Genomic DNA, 16,359 nt, shown 5'->3' on the forward strand with positions numbered 1-16,359 from the left:
TCTGGTACCTCCCCCACATAGGGTCCAAGATTTTTGAAAAACCAAACGCTCAAAGAAAGCGAAAAAAAGCTTCCAACTCTCTTCAAATTTTACACATCCAAATATTTTTGCTAACGCAAGATCTATTGCGAAGATGATATATATCTGCCAACCCCTTCGGGTCTCACCCACAATGGGGAACAATTTCCAATGCATATATCTGTCATAACTTGCGAACAAGTCGACGTTTTTTTACAACTTGATATATCTAAATATTTATCTTAACCAAGTGCTTCGGAACCTTCCCCATAAAGGGTCAACAGTTTGAATAATCATAACTTAAGGCTGGGGGTATACAGCTGTCGGCAAAACCAACCGATACTATTTTACTTGTTTCTTCCATAAATAAAATACTCTGCTCTTGATCACCATCTATTGTCTCCAAAAAGGCTCTGAAGTAATTTGCATCACATCAAAATTATACAATCTGCTATTTCAAAATAAAAATTAAACAAATTAGCTATTACAACGGCGGCAAGTGATTGTAAATTGCAATATTGAATAATTGCATTCACGTTTAATTTCCCTGTTTGTTTTTTTTTTATTGTTTACAACAATGCTGACAATTGTTTGTTATTAGTTAGCCTCGGTGTATGACAAATATAGCGTCGTCACAGACATGGCGAAAAAAAAGTGAATCATAAATTACATGTCGATCACGTCGTCACCTAACAACTGGGCACTCAACAAAATGTTCTTTGAAAAATAATTCATCCAAATCCAATGCGAACTTTAAACTCTGACGAGTTTTGTTTTCCAAACGAAAAACAAAAACAATGAACATTTTCAAACTGTGACGAATTTTTATTTTGAATTGTAAACAATAATGAATCACTTATTGGCAGTAACAACAATTGTTTGATGAAATCAATCGATAACAATCCAAAGAGTCATCATTAAAATCGAGGATGAGAGAATGTCAAAATAAAATTCTCTCAAGAGAGCATCAAGAATTCTTTGGGATGTCTGCTAATTAATTAATCTATAAAAAACTATGTTTCCTATTTTTTTAAAATACAAATATATTTGTTTATAAAAGTCCATTTTAAAATTTGTCTCGTTGATGGAGCACCAAGGAATCTTTGGGATGTCTGCTAATTATTTTATAAAACACTAAGTTTTCTAATTTTTTTATTTTTTATTTTTTTTTTTCATAGAAGTCAATTTAAAAAATCTTTTTTTAAATGGTGTGTGAGAATTCCAGCTCATGTGCCGGACTCAAATTTTATTTCCCGCTTCCCTGTCACAGGTCAGACACAAACCAGGTGTTAGTTTATTGGATGTTTCCTCTAAACAACAAAAGGTAAATAAATAAATCACATTTCCCCATTTCTCAAACACTCGGTGACAGGGTTATAGGCCTTTCAATAGAATTTTCAATTATTTCTCATTAAATGTATTAACCACTTAGTTTTCAATTAACAACAACAACAAAACAGACAAATACAAATGTGTCACAGAAGAAAAAATCAAATGGTAACGCATAATCATTGCGATCTAACTACAAAAAAAGCACACACACAGAGAGAGAGGGAGAGGGAGAGACGCAGTCTGTCTGTCGCAGCAACACACCATAAATTGTAAAATTACACAATAAATAAGAGTCGTTCAGTCAGTCAAGTCAGACCACTGACTCGTTTTAAAAAATTCATATCCAATCGACAACATGGCTTGACTTGTCCGTCAGTCAGTCAGTTTGCCATATCGACAAAGCAACGTAACACCGCATTTAATGCTCAAATAAACGCAGAGACATGCCACACGACGGCTACTAAAAGTAAAGGCTTCTGCCACTGTTGCTACTGCCTGCCTGGCCTGCCTTGCCGACTGCCAGTCCATTTCATGTCCAACAGAAATTGTCTGTTTTTTTATGCGGAAATTGTTTGAAATATGGCAAGAATACTGAATTACAACGTCGAAAAAATTCATTTAATTTAATTTTATTCTCACCAAAAATGGTCAAAGAGACATAAACAGAGAAAGAGAGTGGTAGAGAGAAAGAGAGCCATAATGCGGAAATTATGTTGTATTGAAGAATAAACAATTTATTACAAATAAAAAATATACGACAAAAATTAAAAAAGAATAAAAAAAAACTATTTCAACTTTCTTACATCAATAAATTTTTAAAGAAAAGTCCGTCTTGTAGAATATAACTTCCTTTAATTGTTTTGTAAAAAATAAGTCCAGTGAATGTTTTTCTTTCCAAATGAGCCCTACTTTATTTCAAATACCATTTGAAATATTTTGGATCTGTGGATGATAGCCTTTGACTATATGGCCCCCTTGGGCCAAATCAAAAAAACCCAAAAAATTCTCAGTCTACAGTATCACCAACCGAGGAGATTCCAGGTATTTTTTATACCCTCCACCATAGTATAGAGGGTATATTAAGTTTTTCATTCCGAAATATACATTTTAGACCCCACAATGTATAAATATTCTTGGTCAGCATAAAATTCTATGTCGATTTAGCGATGCCCGTCCGTCCGTCTATCCGTCTGTGGAAATCACTCTAGCTTCCGAACGAAATGAAGTAGGTTGATAAAATTTTACTCAAATGTATCTTATGTCTGCGAGACTTTTGGTATTGAAAATAGGCCATGTGGGTCCATGTTTTGGTATAGCCCCCATATGACGGCACCTCCCTTTATTCGGTATTTTGATGATATTAGCCACATTATTCAGCGGAATTAATTCAAATTTGGTATTTGACGTTCGAAATGGATACTACAGCCTATGACAGAAAATTGTTCGTGCAGGTCCACATCTTCGTATAGCCCCCATATAACGGCACCTCCTAATTTTCGGTATTTTGGTGATTTAAGGGACATTATTTACCGGAATTGATTCAAATTTGGTATTTGAAGTTCGTACTACAGCCTATGACAGAAAATTGTCTGTGCTTTGTAAACTACCCTCGCAACTGTGGATTTTTCGCAATCTGTTCTTTCTATAAAAGAACCTTTGTTCTGCAGAAATTCCTTTGTCTACAACCATCTTTGGATTAGCGATTCTGGGCTTTGTATTCTTGAATCATTTTCTCATCAAAAATTATTTGATTTATTATTAGAAAAACAAAAGCTTTGCATGATTAAGCGTAATCGATTCCAAAATTAATTTACCTGCTTTTCACAAACATCTGTGCAAAATATTATCTTTCTACTTGTCTTTGTTCGAAATGTAGCTTGATTTCAAAAAGGAGAACTACGAAACAGACGGTCGACACTACCATTAACCAGGTAACAAACAAACCTACCAACCAACCGGCTGACTGGCTGGACATGTTAATGTCCGGCAGCTGTTTAAAATCGCACCCAAACCAAAGACCTTGGCTCCTTTTTAGACAAGGTGTTGCTTTTGTTGCTGGTTGCCATGGGAATGGAATTAACAATTTACACGTCGGACCATGTATGGCCCAAGCAGCAAAGTTCAAATGCAGACTAGGCTGGCCCATGGCTTTGTTCTCTGCCACCAAGTGGATGTTGGGCCCCAAAAGGCAACAGCAACATTGAGGCGGCTGTTGATATTTGGTAGCCTGGTTTCGTTTTTCACTCATTTTGCACCAGTTAAGCTGATTGTTAAGTACAAAAACAACGACAACAGCAACAACTGCGCTTCTGACCAGGCCAATAAACCAAACAACAATAATGTTATTTATAAAACTATTAAGATATTTGGCCAAGGGAGCTTGAGCTAAAATAGTATCGAACTGAGCAGAATCATATGTTGACGCCATTAAAAATCAATGCCTGAACAAAAAAAGGTTTCCCTCAAAAAAAAGGGCCAAGGGAAACCACCAGCCAAGACTTAGGGTTTGCAGCCCAAAGCAAAATGTTTAAATATTTCAACAGCTGCTGCCAAACAACCAACAGCCAACTTGAATGGAAAACTTGGCCAACTTGTTCTGTGATTAGGTTGCACCTTTTCTTCTTCCACTGCTTGTGCTTAACATAATCTCCAAATTGTTGTTGGTATTTCCCCCTTCTCGACAAGCCAACAAAGAAAATCCAGTTTTTTTGCTGCCTAAAAGATGGCCGGTTTCGGAACATAATTATATATATATTTTTTTGGTTTATTTTAGCCAAAGGCTATGCCAACAAAAACATAAAAGAATTTGTTTATGATCTGAGAGAGAAAGAGAATTTTTACAGCCACAGACAGATAATAAAGACAAACTAACAATCGGTCAGATGGCGGATAAAAAAGGCCAATGTAGGAAAACTTGTTTTTTTTTGTTATCCATGTTTGTTGGCCAAAAAAGTCGTAATTTTTTCTTTTCCATTTCAAGAGAAAAATTTAAAGCTTTGCGGGACTAGTTTTTGGGGGCTTCAATAAAAAATTGAAAAAATATCAACAGATTTTATGATGGGACCTGTTGAACAGGGGAGGTGAGAAAATAGCCGGAAAGTGTGCATCTGCGGGGGGACTTAAAAAATGATCTTTTAATAGAAGGATTTATGAAACATTATCCATTTTAAAAAATATTGCTCAAAAGCCCAAAAGACCTTTTGAGTAGTAAAATATTCTCCTGAAAAGGATCTTTTTCTAAAAGATTCTCATCTATAAAATATTTTTATAAAGTCTTCAAAACTTTCTTTTGGAGATAATCTCTAGAACAGCTATGGGCAGCCTCGAACAAAAAATTATAAACAAAGCAGACGTATTCTCTCTCGATTTTCATTTACCATTGATTTGGCAGGGCGAGAGAGTCTCTCACCACTACTAATGAATATTCTCTTAGGAATGAATCTCCTTTAGACACATCTTTGCACAAAACACTATTTCTCTTTACAGAAGACATCATCTCTCACTATTTCTCTGATATTGCACTTCTTATCTCTGAGTTAGAGAATTTTAAAGACTTTTGGAAATATATATCTTTAGGATCTCTCCTTACCGATAGTGCTGAAAGTGGGACATATGCCTACTTTTTTTGGTTGGGGTCTTATAAAATGTTTATGTCCTCTCTTTATGAGATGTCCATAGAATTTACTCTGTTCTAGAAACCACAAGAATGTAAAAATGTTTCTACGATAAACGATTTTTCCTTTAAATGCAAAACTAGTAGATTATTGCAGGTTCTGGAGCTACTAATTGATACTAATTGTTGAAGGTGGCACATTCGCTTACAGAAACAAGAGAATACTTACTCCACTCGCTCGAATTCGAGTAAAGAGTGAAAGTGGAGTACTCGAAGTCGGGCGAGAGTTCTCCCAGGAGTAGGAAAACGAAACGAGAAAATCTCTATTTGTTTGGTTTCGCTCGAGTAAGGGCGAACAGGCTTTGTTTATTTTAGAGTGGGATCAAAATTCGTTCAAAAACCAGCAGATTCTACTCATGCCGAGCACTCTTCAAATTTTTGCCATACAGTTGTTGCATTTCTATGTATGTGTGGCTTCCTGTACACGAATACAAAGAGTGAAGAGTAAACTACGAGCAACTTTCACTCTCGATTCAAAACGAGCAAATCTATGCTAGAAGATATGTGTGAGAATTTATGGGAGAGTAAGCCCATGTATACAGCAGTTGAAAGAGTGAGAAAACGTTAGTTTGGAACTTGGCGTGACATCAATCATAACGTTACAACGTAAAATAATTTTCGAAATCTTCTGGAATGCGTTCTCTCTTCATGGAGAAACTTTTAGAAGGTCTTATGTACATCTTCTATACTTCAATGCCCCGTTCTTTAGAGTAGACTATTTTTACGCTATTCCGGACACTGTGCATAGTTCCACATAAACGCATGACCCGTCATTCTTTGGTCGATGTTAATAAAATCAACAACAAAAAAATGGTTTCCCCCATTCCATATGATTTGTGTATTGTGTTGTGTTCTGTGAGGTTCGGTTCGCTTTCGGACTACCTTCCTGGCTGTCAGGCTGGGCCTCTTTTTTTCTAAGAAAGAACTTGAAGAGACGACGACTTCGACAGTCAACAACAACAACAACAAAAATAAAACCTGTTGTTGGTTAATGTGGAAAAAAAGTGGAAGTCATAATGAAGTCGAGTTGCTGTTGCTGCTCCAAGTGATGGTGGTTGTGGTCTTGCTTTAGTTGCATATGTTTTACTAGTTGCTGTTGTTGTTGGATACTTTGTATACAACAACAACAACAACGACATAAATTCTTTATGTTCGGGGTTTTTTATGACTTTTTATACATTCTCGGCTGTTGTATCTTTTCTTTCTTTGATTCTTGTTTATATTATTGCTGTTGTTGTTATTGTTTTTGTTTCAATTTCGGTTTGATCTTTCTCTGCTACATGTGTAGTTGGCTCCCCTGTGCGTTGCGTCTGTTCACCAAGATCCATGTATTGGAGAGAACAGTGATTGAACATGTATTTTTTGCACAACTCCCAGTTCAAACTTCACAAAAGGAATTTTAAGAGATCTCATGTTCTCTCGTGAAAGAGAAATGCAGCCAACAAAAGAGAGTTGGATATTATTTTCATTTGCAAATTCCACACTTAAAATTTGAATAAATGAATAAAATTCAGTCAAAACTTGTGAGTTTCTTTTTTTTTTGTTTTTGTTTTTTGAATGGACAAAAAAAAACAAAAAATAAATTTCGTGGTTGGTATGTGTATAATTAACGGACCATTCCCCCGAGTTGTGTAAGATAATATAAACTGCTGTTTCCGAAAATATTGCCCCAGACATTTTTATTGACAAAAATGGACTAGAAACCTATCGAACCCTTTATCAAGTTGTAGAAATCCCCTTTTTTATGATATTTATAGTTTGTTGTTATCAAGAAAACACACATTTCATTTATGACTTCTAAATGCCAAGGCAAATATTCTGTGACGATGAACCATAAAATTGAATCACTCACTTAAAAGTAGAAAAAAGTAACGGCATAGCCAAGAACGTGTTTCAAAATCGTTTAGAAGTTCTTAAAAAATGGAAGAGTTCTGTTATTTCAAAATGGTCAGGCTAATTTGTGTCAAGCTCTTTTAAAATGCGGAGGTATTTATTATCCTTAACCGAATTAAATGTACCAACACTGAAAGAGTTTTCCATAGGTCCATTCCTATCCCCTGAGGTTTCTGACCTCTTCGCCACATCAGTGCCCTGTTAAAAAGGGGCCCAGTAAAACATTTTTTTATCACATTTTCGTACGGTCATTTAATGTAATGACACATTTCTTCATCAAGCGTATCAGTGTGTCGAATTTTTTTCTGGAAAATTTGTTTATCAAATTTTGAGTTGCGTCACAAAACTCAACTTCCGTATTAACATTTTTCGTTATTTTAAAAACTTTTTTGTTGAAATGATTTTATTTATATTTTTGTAATCGCCTTTTCTTCTCTCGTTTTGTTTCATTGCCATATAAGATTTGGATTTCGTTTCGTATTATTTTTGTGGTGGAGCTGGCGGTGGTGGAGCCAGCGCTCTCCCTTTGTTTGTGGGGAGTTGGTTCTTTGTTTGGAAATCTTTTTGAAGTTGTCGTTTTTGTTGTTCTTGCTGCTGTTGTGTCCATTGTTTCCTCATTATTATTATTTATTCAATTGCATTATGAAGACAAAAAAGGCGACAAAAAGTGAATCGGTTACTTTGTATAGATGGCACAGTGGGGGTAGAAGTAAATTTTTGAAGTTACCCCAAAGCAATTACTTTAGGGTTTTTTTATACCCTCCACCATAGTATGGAGGGCATATTATATATATATATATATATATATATATATATATATATATATATATATATATATATATATATATATATAATTTTACTGAAATGTATGTTATGTCTACAGCACTTTTGGTATTGAAAATGGGCTATGTAAGTCCACGCCTTTGTATAGCTCCCATATAACAGTACCTCCCAATATATGGTATTTTGAGGATTTTAGCGACATTATTCACCGGAAATGTTTCAAATTTGGCATTTGAAGTTCGTAATGGATACTACAGCCTACGACAGAAAATTTTCCGTGCAGGTCTACGCCTTCGTATAGCCCCCATATAATGTTTCCTCCCTATTTTCGATATTTTGGTGATTTAAGCGACATTATTCACGGGAAATGTTTCAAATTTGATATTTGAAGTTCGTAATGGATACTACAGCCTATGACAGAAAATTGGCCGTGCAGGTCCACGCCTCCATATAGCCCCCATATAACGGCACCTTCCGATATTCGGTATTTTGATGATTTTAGTGACATTTTTTACCGGAATTGTTTCAAATTTGGTATTTGAAGTTCGTAATGGATACTACAGCCTATGGCAGAAAATTGTATGTGCAGGTCCACGTCTTCGTATAGGCCCCATATATCAGTACCTCCCGATATTCGGTATTTTGATGATTTTAGCGACATTTTTCACCGGAATGTGGCATTTGAAGTTCGTAATGGATACTACAACCTATAACAGATAATTGTATGTGGAGATCCACGTTATGGTATAGCTCTCATATAATAGTACCTCCCTATATTCGGTATTTTGATGATTTTAGCTATGTTACGTTATTGACATTCACTCCATTACAGACCCTCAAACCATAGAAGTTATTTTGAAAGGTTGTGTCCGTATCGACGAATTTTTAAGAGGCATAAAAATATCTTCTATAGTTGTATGAAAGGTTGGGAAAAGATTTAAGTGCGCCTAATGCGTTTGAATGACCTCTAAATGCAAAAATTCTCTCTTTCTCTAGAGTTATTCCCTCAAAAAACCATAAAATCGAGGATATATTATGTTTATCATCCTGTTTGCAACGCCTAGAAATATCCTTCGGAAAACCGCAAAAAATTCTAACAATTCCCTCAAAATTCCATCAATCCGTTCAAAAGTTACGATTAGCTTGAAATTCAATGTCGTTTTTGTCAAGTCCTCATCCCCGTCTGTTGTACTTGCAATGGAGGTCGCACTATTAAAGGTAGGGCTTTGAAATTTTGCATAGTCATTAATAAAATTCCTAAGAAGTTTGGTATTGGAAATTAAATATATCGGTCCACGTTTAGGTATGGATCCCATACAACCGAATTTCCTAATTTTCGGAATTTTTGGAGTTATAAGCACCATTTTCCAATCAAATCCGTTAAAATTTGCCATTTCAGGCTCTTAATGGGTCGTTTAACTGCTCGAAAGATATTCAATTTAGGATTCGGTATTTTCGAATATAACCCCTGTCATAAGGAAACTTTCGCAGGAAGAGTTTTCCATATTTCTCTTATAACCACTATTCCTTTCAAATTATGCCCTGCCATATGGACTCAATATCTTATCATTTGATGGGTCTTTTCCGCATATTTACCGACTCCCTTAATAAATTGTTTTTGTTTATAATTTTTTTTTGTCGCACTTCTTCAAACAAAGAACGGCGAGCTACGAGGATTTATTGTAATTGTCTTCTAGCTGTTTGCAAATAATTATCATATAATTTTTTTTTATTTATTTATTTACCTTTTTTTATTGTTGTTATCAATTATGGTTCGTACTTGGTGGTGGTTACAGGGCAAACAACAACAAAAAATAAACGGGGATGACACTATTATTGAAAATTATTTTTCTCTCTATGCAAAATTGCCATAAAAGAAATCCAGATTCCAATTTGGAGAGTTGAGAAAACGAGGCCTTTGCGACAGTAGCACCGCACCGAGTATGGCGTTTAATGTGGAAATCGCTTATCTACACTTCTGCATTTCCATGTATATTTATAATTTATTTATACTTGTATAATAAATAGTGAAAACAACAACAAAAACAACGGCCATTATCACAATACTCTGCTTAAGAGTTTAATTTAATATTTACCCCCACTCCATTCCTCCCTCGTCAAAGTATTGTTCAATAATGAAAAACAGTATTAAAAACAAATTGGGGCCAAATTCAAAGGTTTTGTTTTGGAAAAATATATATGTTTTTGATAAAATAATTTAGAAAAATTATCACTTTTTTGAAATGGAGAATATCAATTTTTGATAAAGGTTATTTATATCAACTCACAAAGGTAGAGAGCACACACACACACACACACATGAATCAAAGGGTCTCATTGTCTGGCAAAATAAAACTCTCAGGAATAATATGTGCCAATAACTCTCAGTTTCTCTCACCTGTAAATTTGCCACAAATGCAAGTAAAATTGCCCATGTAATGGGATATGGTTATTTTTTACTTCACCATATGGAGAGAGCAAGAGAAAGGAGATAATTAAAGAGAGAGAGAGAGAGTTCATAACCTCTTTTTGCCACAACAACAGAATCAAAGGGTTCATTTGCTTTGATCAAATAAAAACAGTTATCTTTGGACGATAATACTCTTCTTTTGTTTGTTATTACGCCGTTCTCATTAAATATTTCTGAATGAGTAATGCCTAACAAATATTGGTAGCCCATAATAAATAATTTTCGAGCCAAAAATCGTTATCATTTGATTTTTTTATTAATACCGATAACAGGTATTTTACCCATAGGTATTTCGGCACATTTCTGAATATGCAGGGATCTTATTTAAGGAAGTTTCTTTCGTGAATGCAAAAAAGGCACTGAGAAAAAATCGTTTGTTGGGAGAGACTCTTAAAAATGTATATTTAACAAAAAAAAAACTCTCGGTCAAAGTCTTTTAAGAAGACTAAGACTTTGGGAAGCAAGACATAGTTTTTTTTTGCGCCCATGTCCTGCAGATCTTGGTAGATGTTATATATCTTCATATCGTACACATTTCTAATCAAGAATACTTTCAATGACTCTAAAGGAGAACTCACGCGAACTGAAAGTTTACTAAATATTTATGACGTTATGTTGAGATAGGTTAGGTTCTAGAAGCAGATTTCAGACCAGGGCTATTTTGTATGTCTAGCGCGTTTTTTATATAAAACGCTTCATTTGAATTGACATTTCCATTAATTAAAACATTGTGTCAAACGTTTAAGATTCCCTTGCAACAAAAATAATATATTAATAGCGCACAAGCCTCCTTCCTTCTCCTCAGATCCGTAAACGCTAACGTTCAAAACTACGTTTTATTGTTAAACAAAACAAAAAATCAATAACAAAAATAGATACTTGCTCATCACAATCTAGTCTATGGCGCACGAGATTCTAATTAGTTTTCTTTGTTTTGTTGTTGTCAACTGTCATCTGCATCTGCATCAGCATCGCAGCGCACAACAAATTCTTTGTTATCCACTTACCTTTGGTAATTCACGTTTACGCCTGAATATAACTCCATCATTTTCAATATAATCGGGTACTTCCTTGCGATTGGAGAAATTGAAGACCATCGAGGTCTGTTCGGCTGGTGGTGCGGGAGGATTTTGACGTCGTTTGCGCATTGCCCAGAGGGGGCTATTTGTAGCACTGATAACTGTATCAACTTCGGAGAAACCACTGCCAGAGGCGGCTGTACCGCCACTGTTTGCGGTGGTGGTGTTGTGGCTGGAGGAGGATTTAATCACATCTAGACTAGCTGACGAGGGCAATGTGGCGTTGGAGGATGGCGACGATGAAGTCACTCCCGTTGATTTTTTCAAATCATTTATGCGATTCTTCTCAATTTCCCTTGAGGTCAAGTGTGAAGGTGTTACGGAGGAATGTTTTAATGCCTCCATGTTGCTGCTGCTGCTGTTGTTGGAGGTGGCGTTTGTTGCTGCTGTTGTTGTTGTTGCCGTGGCTGTGGTATTCTGAAGTGGCCTTATTACACCGATCTGTTTACCAGCTACAGATGTTGTGGTGCTGCTGCTGTTGTTGTTGTTGGCGGACTGGGACTGGGCTGGGGATGCCGTTGATGATGCGTTGCTTGAGAATTTGAATTGTTGTGTGGTTCCGGCTTTGGCTATATTGTCCAGGGCGGCGCGCGTTATACGTTTTGTCGTTGGAATGCCGTATTCGTCGTCGTCTTCACCATCACTTAAATCACTACTGCTGTGTGCACTGTGAGCCTTCTTAACGGCTGCCTCGTTCGTTGCCTGAGAGGGCACGACTTGGCCAGCGGCGGCGAAGGCGGAGACGTTGTTGGAGTTCGATTGTGGTGCCGTTTCATTGTGGATTTGTTGCTGTTTAATCTTATCGTTTTCGCTTTTAAGAGAGCTGGTGCTGAATTCATTTGTATTCGCTGCTGCTGCTTCTTCTTGCTCGCCTGTTTGGTTGTATTGATTGTCGTCGTCGTCGCCGTGGACGCCGTCGTGGAATGCGTCATCAACCTTTCTGTTGTCGTCGACGCCGACACGATCACCACCACCACCACCACTACTAATGCCAATACCTCCTACACTACCGCTAGCCTCACTTCCGTCCCCCTCCACTCGACGCGCCATGTTATCGCTTTTCGAGTTATCGCCTTTTCCACCAGCTGTTGCTTGCGGTGAGTTGCTGTTATCGCTTAGTTTCATTCTCTCCAACTCTTTGGAAAGAGCTGTAACCGGTGAATCCACCATGGAGGCGAGAAACCTGTCTTTGGCACTGCTCTTGAGTGGGGAATCCACCACTGTCGAGAGCGGTGGCTCCATCAGAGAATTCATAAACTTCTCTTTATTGATGCCCATGGAGTATTTCTCTTTGTTGTTGTGTTGATCTCTTTCCGAATGCAATTTCTGTCGTGGTATTATGTCCGGTGTATGCTCTGACAGGGTGTTTGTCTTTGACTCCAGGCCACTGGCATGCGAATTGGCGGCAGCCATTGTTTTGCGACCCAAAGGTGTTTGCTGTAGCTCCGAAGAGGATTTCAATGTTGGCTTCACCAAGTTGGGAGTGCCGCCAACGCCAAGTTTCTTGGTGGGACTTAAAGGCTTGGGGTAGCTTACCACCGGCTTCTGATCTTTGATGATGTTCTTGAAAGTCTCCACTTTGCTGGCCACATCACCCTTGGAATTGGAACGATTGGTGCTACGTGGTCGCCGATTGGCATTGGCCTCAAACATTTTCAGGGTCTGTTTAACCAAATCCGGCGGTGGCCTTTCGGTGTCATCTATGATGGAGGTCAGACGTTTCGGTGGCATGTGATCGGTGCCCTGATGCAAACGCTCGCGGGCATTTTGAATTTTATCCTCAATGGTCACACAGGTGGGGGTAACACTGGCGGCCATGCGTTGGCCCTGCCAAGGCGATTTTTCACTGAGCAAAGCTTCCACGGAACGAGCGCGTTTCAACGAGTCATTACCGCGTTTTAGGTGGCGCGAACGTTTGTTAAACGACGAGGTTTCGGTAAAGGTTACCCCCACCCCGTTCGAACCCTGAGAGAAACGTTTTTCCTGCGGGGAATACGAATTCTTTAGAATACCCGATTTTTTCTGTGCGAAACCGGAAATTGTGTTCTGTTGCTGGTCTCCACCGGCGTGGCCGGCACCAACGTCAATGTTCTCTATGTTTTCGTCGTCGTCTTCATCCTCCTCCTCCTCTTCGTCCTCGGCACGATCATCATCGAGCAGATTATTCAAACTGGTTGAACGTCTCAGGAGATCTTTGTTAAGACGTTGCTGTTCCATGGACTCACGCAGAGCCAGGCTAAGGTAGCGACAACGCAGCTTCGACACAATGCCAGGGCCATAGCTTAAATCCTCATTGGAATCCAAGTCATTGGAGTTTTGTGAGCCGCCAATGACACCGTGGCCACCACCAACTCCAATGCGATTGCTGCGGCCATTCGAGGTGACCGAGGAGCCACCATTGTTGGTGGCGCTGCATGTGGAGTGTTGCAAATGTGTGGCAGAGTTCTGGGTGGATTTCTTCATTTCTTGCATGGCCACCATTTTCTTTTTGATTGCAGCACAGTTACTGTTGGTCGACGAGGCAAACGATGATGATGTTGAGGATGACGAAGTAGACGTCAAAGATGAAACAGTCTTGGTGGGGGATTTCGAATCCGCTGTTTTTATGGTTTTTATTATTTTTGTTTTGTTCACCACTTGCTGTTCGTTTTTAATAAATTGATTTTCTTGTAATTTCTGTGATATTTTCACTACAGTGTTTGTTGTCGTTGTAGCTGTTGTTGTTGAAACCGATGTAAGACCGCTGTTGTTCGCCGCACATACTAAACGTTCACTCTCGCATTTACTCGACGACTGATTTGCCGAACCATTATTTGCTCCAGTTATGTTGATGTTGATGTTTGTTGCGGTCTCTCTCTCGGCACAGCTACTACTCAACAACTCGGCTCTCTTGATGAGTGTTGTTGTTGTTGCACTACCACTATTCATTGTTGACGACGACAACGACGACACTGACGACGATGATGAAGAAGAACCCGTTAAACGGGTTGCCATTTGTTGCTGTTGCTGTTGTTTTATGCCCGAAGTAGTTGTAATGTTGTTGTGTACATCTGCGCCGCCATCGTCTTCCTCTCCGCCTAGAGATGTTCTGATTGTTCTACCTTTTGTTGTTTCTTTGGTCTTGTTTGTTTTTTCCAAATATTCTTCCTCCATTGTTGCTGTCGTTGTTGCTGGATCTTTTGTGGTGGTGATCTCTTCTTTGGTATTAACTGTTGCTGTCGCTGTTGTAGTTGGAGCTTCGGTTATTGCTGTATATTGACCTCCAAACAATTTAGCCGTTGCCAGTTCTTTGTGGGGAGATGTTATGGTTAGTGGGGATGTGAGTTTTGTTGTTGTTGTTGGTGGTGTTGCTGCTGCTGCTGCTGATGGTGATTTAATTGCAGCCGGTATAGATGTTGTTGCATGTTGTTTATTTACCTTTGTTGTTGATGTAGATGTCGATGAAGACGACGGTGATGATGATGATTTATTAAAATCTTTGGTAGGGGAATGTAAACCTTCTGAAACGGCAAAAAAGAGGAAGAAGAAAATAAGACAAAATACATAAACAAACGAGAGGAATCAAGGTAATCTGATGGATTAAAGTTCTACCGGAATGTTTTTGTTTAAGAGCTTGAGTCATAAAATTGAAATGTGTATATTTGGGAATCGTATATGAAATATGTTTCCTGGATATGGGACCATGGATTAAAAAATATTTCTCAAAAATACTCAAGGGGTACCCATCTATTTTTCTAGTAGAAAATTATCACTGGTGCTAAACTATCTAGAGTGCAAGGATTTTCGATACTGCAAGTGACAAATTTATGTGAGACAATCATCACAGCAATAGAAAATAAATGTTCCTCAGAAAAATACCACTAGTAATAATTTTGGGTGTGAAAATTTCTTAAGATCACTGGTGACAATTTTGTATTTAAAAAAAACTGTCATTAGCGATAATTTTCCTACGAAAAAAAACTATCACTTGCGATAATTCTATAGAAAATTATCACAAGTTGTATTTCTCTTATAGAAAATTAAAACCAATTACAAAGTTCATAAAGAAAAGTATATCAGTAATACCATATTTTATAATAACTTTGTCACTGGTTTTAATTTTTTATAAGAGAAATAAAACTTGTGATAATTTTCTATACAAAAATTATCACTAGCAATAATATTCTGTAAGAAAACTATCACTTGGAATAACTTTCCATAAATTACTTACACTTGTGATAATTCCTTATAAGAAATCTATCACTAGTGATATTGTTTTTTGTATGAAGACTATCACTACTGATATTTTTAAAAGAAAACTATCACTTGGAATAACTTTCTATAAATTAACTAGCACTTGTGGCAATTCCTTATAAGAAAACTTTAACTAGTGATAAATTTCCGTGAGAGAACTAGTGCTGGGGATAATTTCATATAGCGCAACGCTCACTCATGATCATTTTCTATAAAAACAGTATCATTTGTGAATTTGTTCTAAACCAATACCAGTGACTATTACCTTGGAAAAAATATTATGGCTATGAAATTTCTGTCACAGAAATATAACTTATCAGTTGTGATATTTTTTTATCATGGTACATACAATTTATAATACTTTTATGGAAAGAAAACCTCAATTGGCTTTAAAGTATGAAACTTCAAAAAATCGACTCCAGAAACGTCTTTCCTTCATTAGAATAACTCAAAATAATTCTCAAAATCAAAATAATGAAGCACTTAATGCAAAAAGCACTCCAGAGAATTCGTAATTTGCAAACAATGCCCATGCTGCACCCTTCCCAGTAATTATTTACACAATAGCTGCTCGGTAGGTAGGTATTGCCAGAAACAACCCTTGCACATTTAATGTTTGTTACCCCTTTTTTATTTTGGTTTGATTGTTGCAAAATCTGACTACAGTCATCAAATATGAGTCTTATTAATTTTCGAAATTTGTAGTACCCAGGTATGAGTAACAAAAGTTGTCATTTGCAAAAACAAATTCATGCCTTGGCATTATGAATGGGTGATTTCCAATGAATAATGGTTACGTTGGGCGCCACAGTTACGAAACGAAAACAGATGAGCCGCCATTCTTGGAATGGGCATAGTAGATGATTAAGACTTTAAGA

General features: G+C 37.2%; 1 protein-coding gene across 6 annotated transcripts in view; it reads right to left on the minus strand.

Annotated features, from left to right (window-relative positions):
• LOC101893510 (serine-rich adhesin for platelets) overlaps positions 1–16,359 on the minus strand; it is a 69,861-nt gene that overhangs the window by 23,812 nt on the left and 29,690 nt on the right. For all 6 annotated transcript variants that reach the window (XR_891829.3, XR_009342133.1, XM_011298186.3 and 3 more), the window contains exon 3: positions 11,177–14,748. Coding sequence is in view for 4 of the 6 variants with exons in the window: in XM_011298186.3 (XP_011296488.1) it covers positions 11,177–14,748 (3,572 nt within the window). In the remaining 2 variants the exon portion in view is untranslated. The remainder of the gene's footprint in view (positions 1–11,176; positions 14,749–16,359) is intronic.

Source organism: Musca domestica, unplaced genomic scaffold, assembly GCF_030504385.1.
Source record: "Musca domestica strain aabys unplaced genomic scaffold, Musca_domestica.polishedcontigs.V.1.1 20, whole genome shotgun sequence".
Lineage (NCBI taxonomy): Eukaryota > Metazoa > Arthropoda > Insecta > Diptera > Muscidae > Musca > Musca domestica.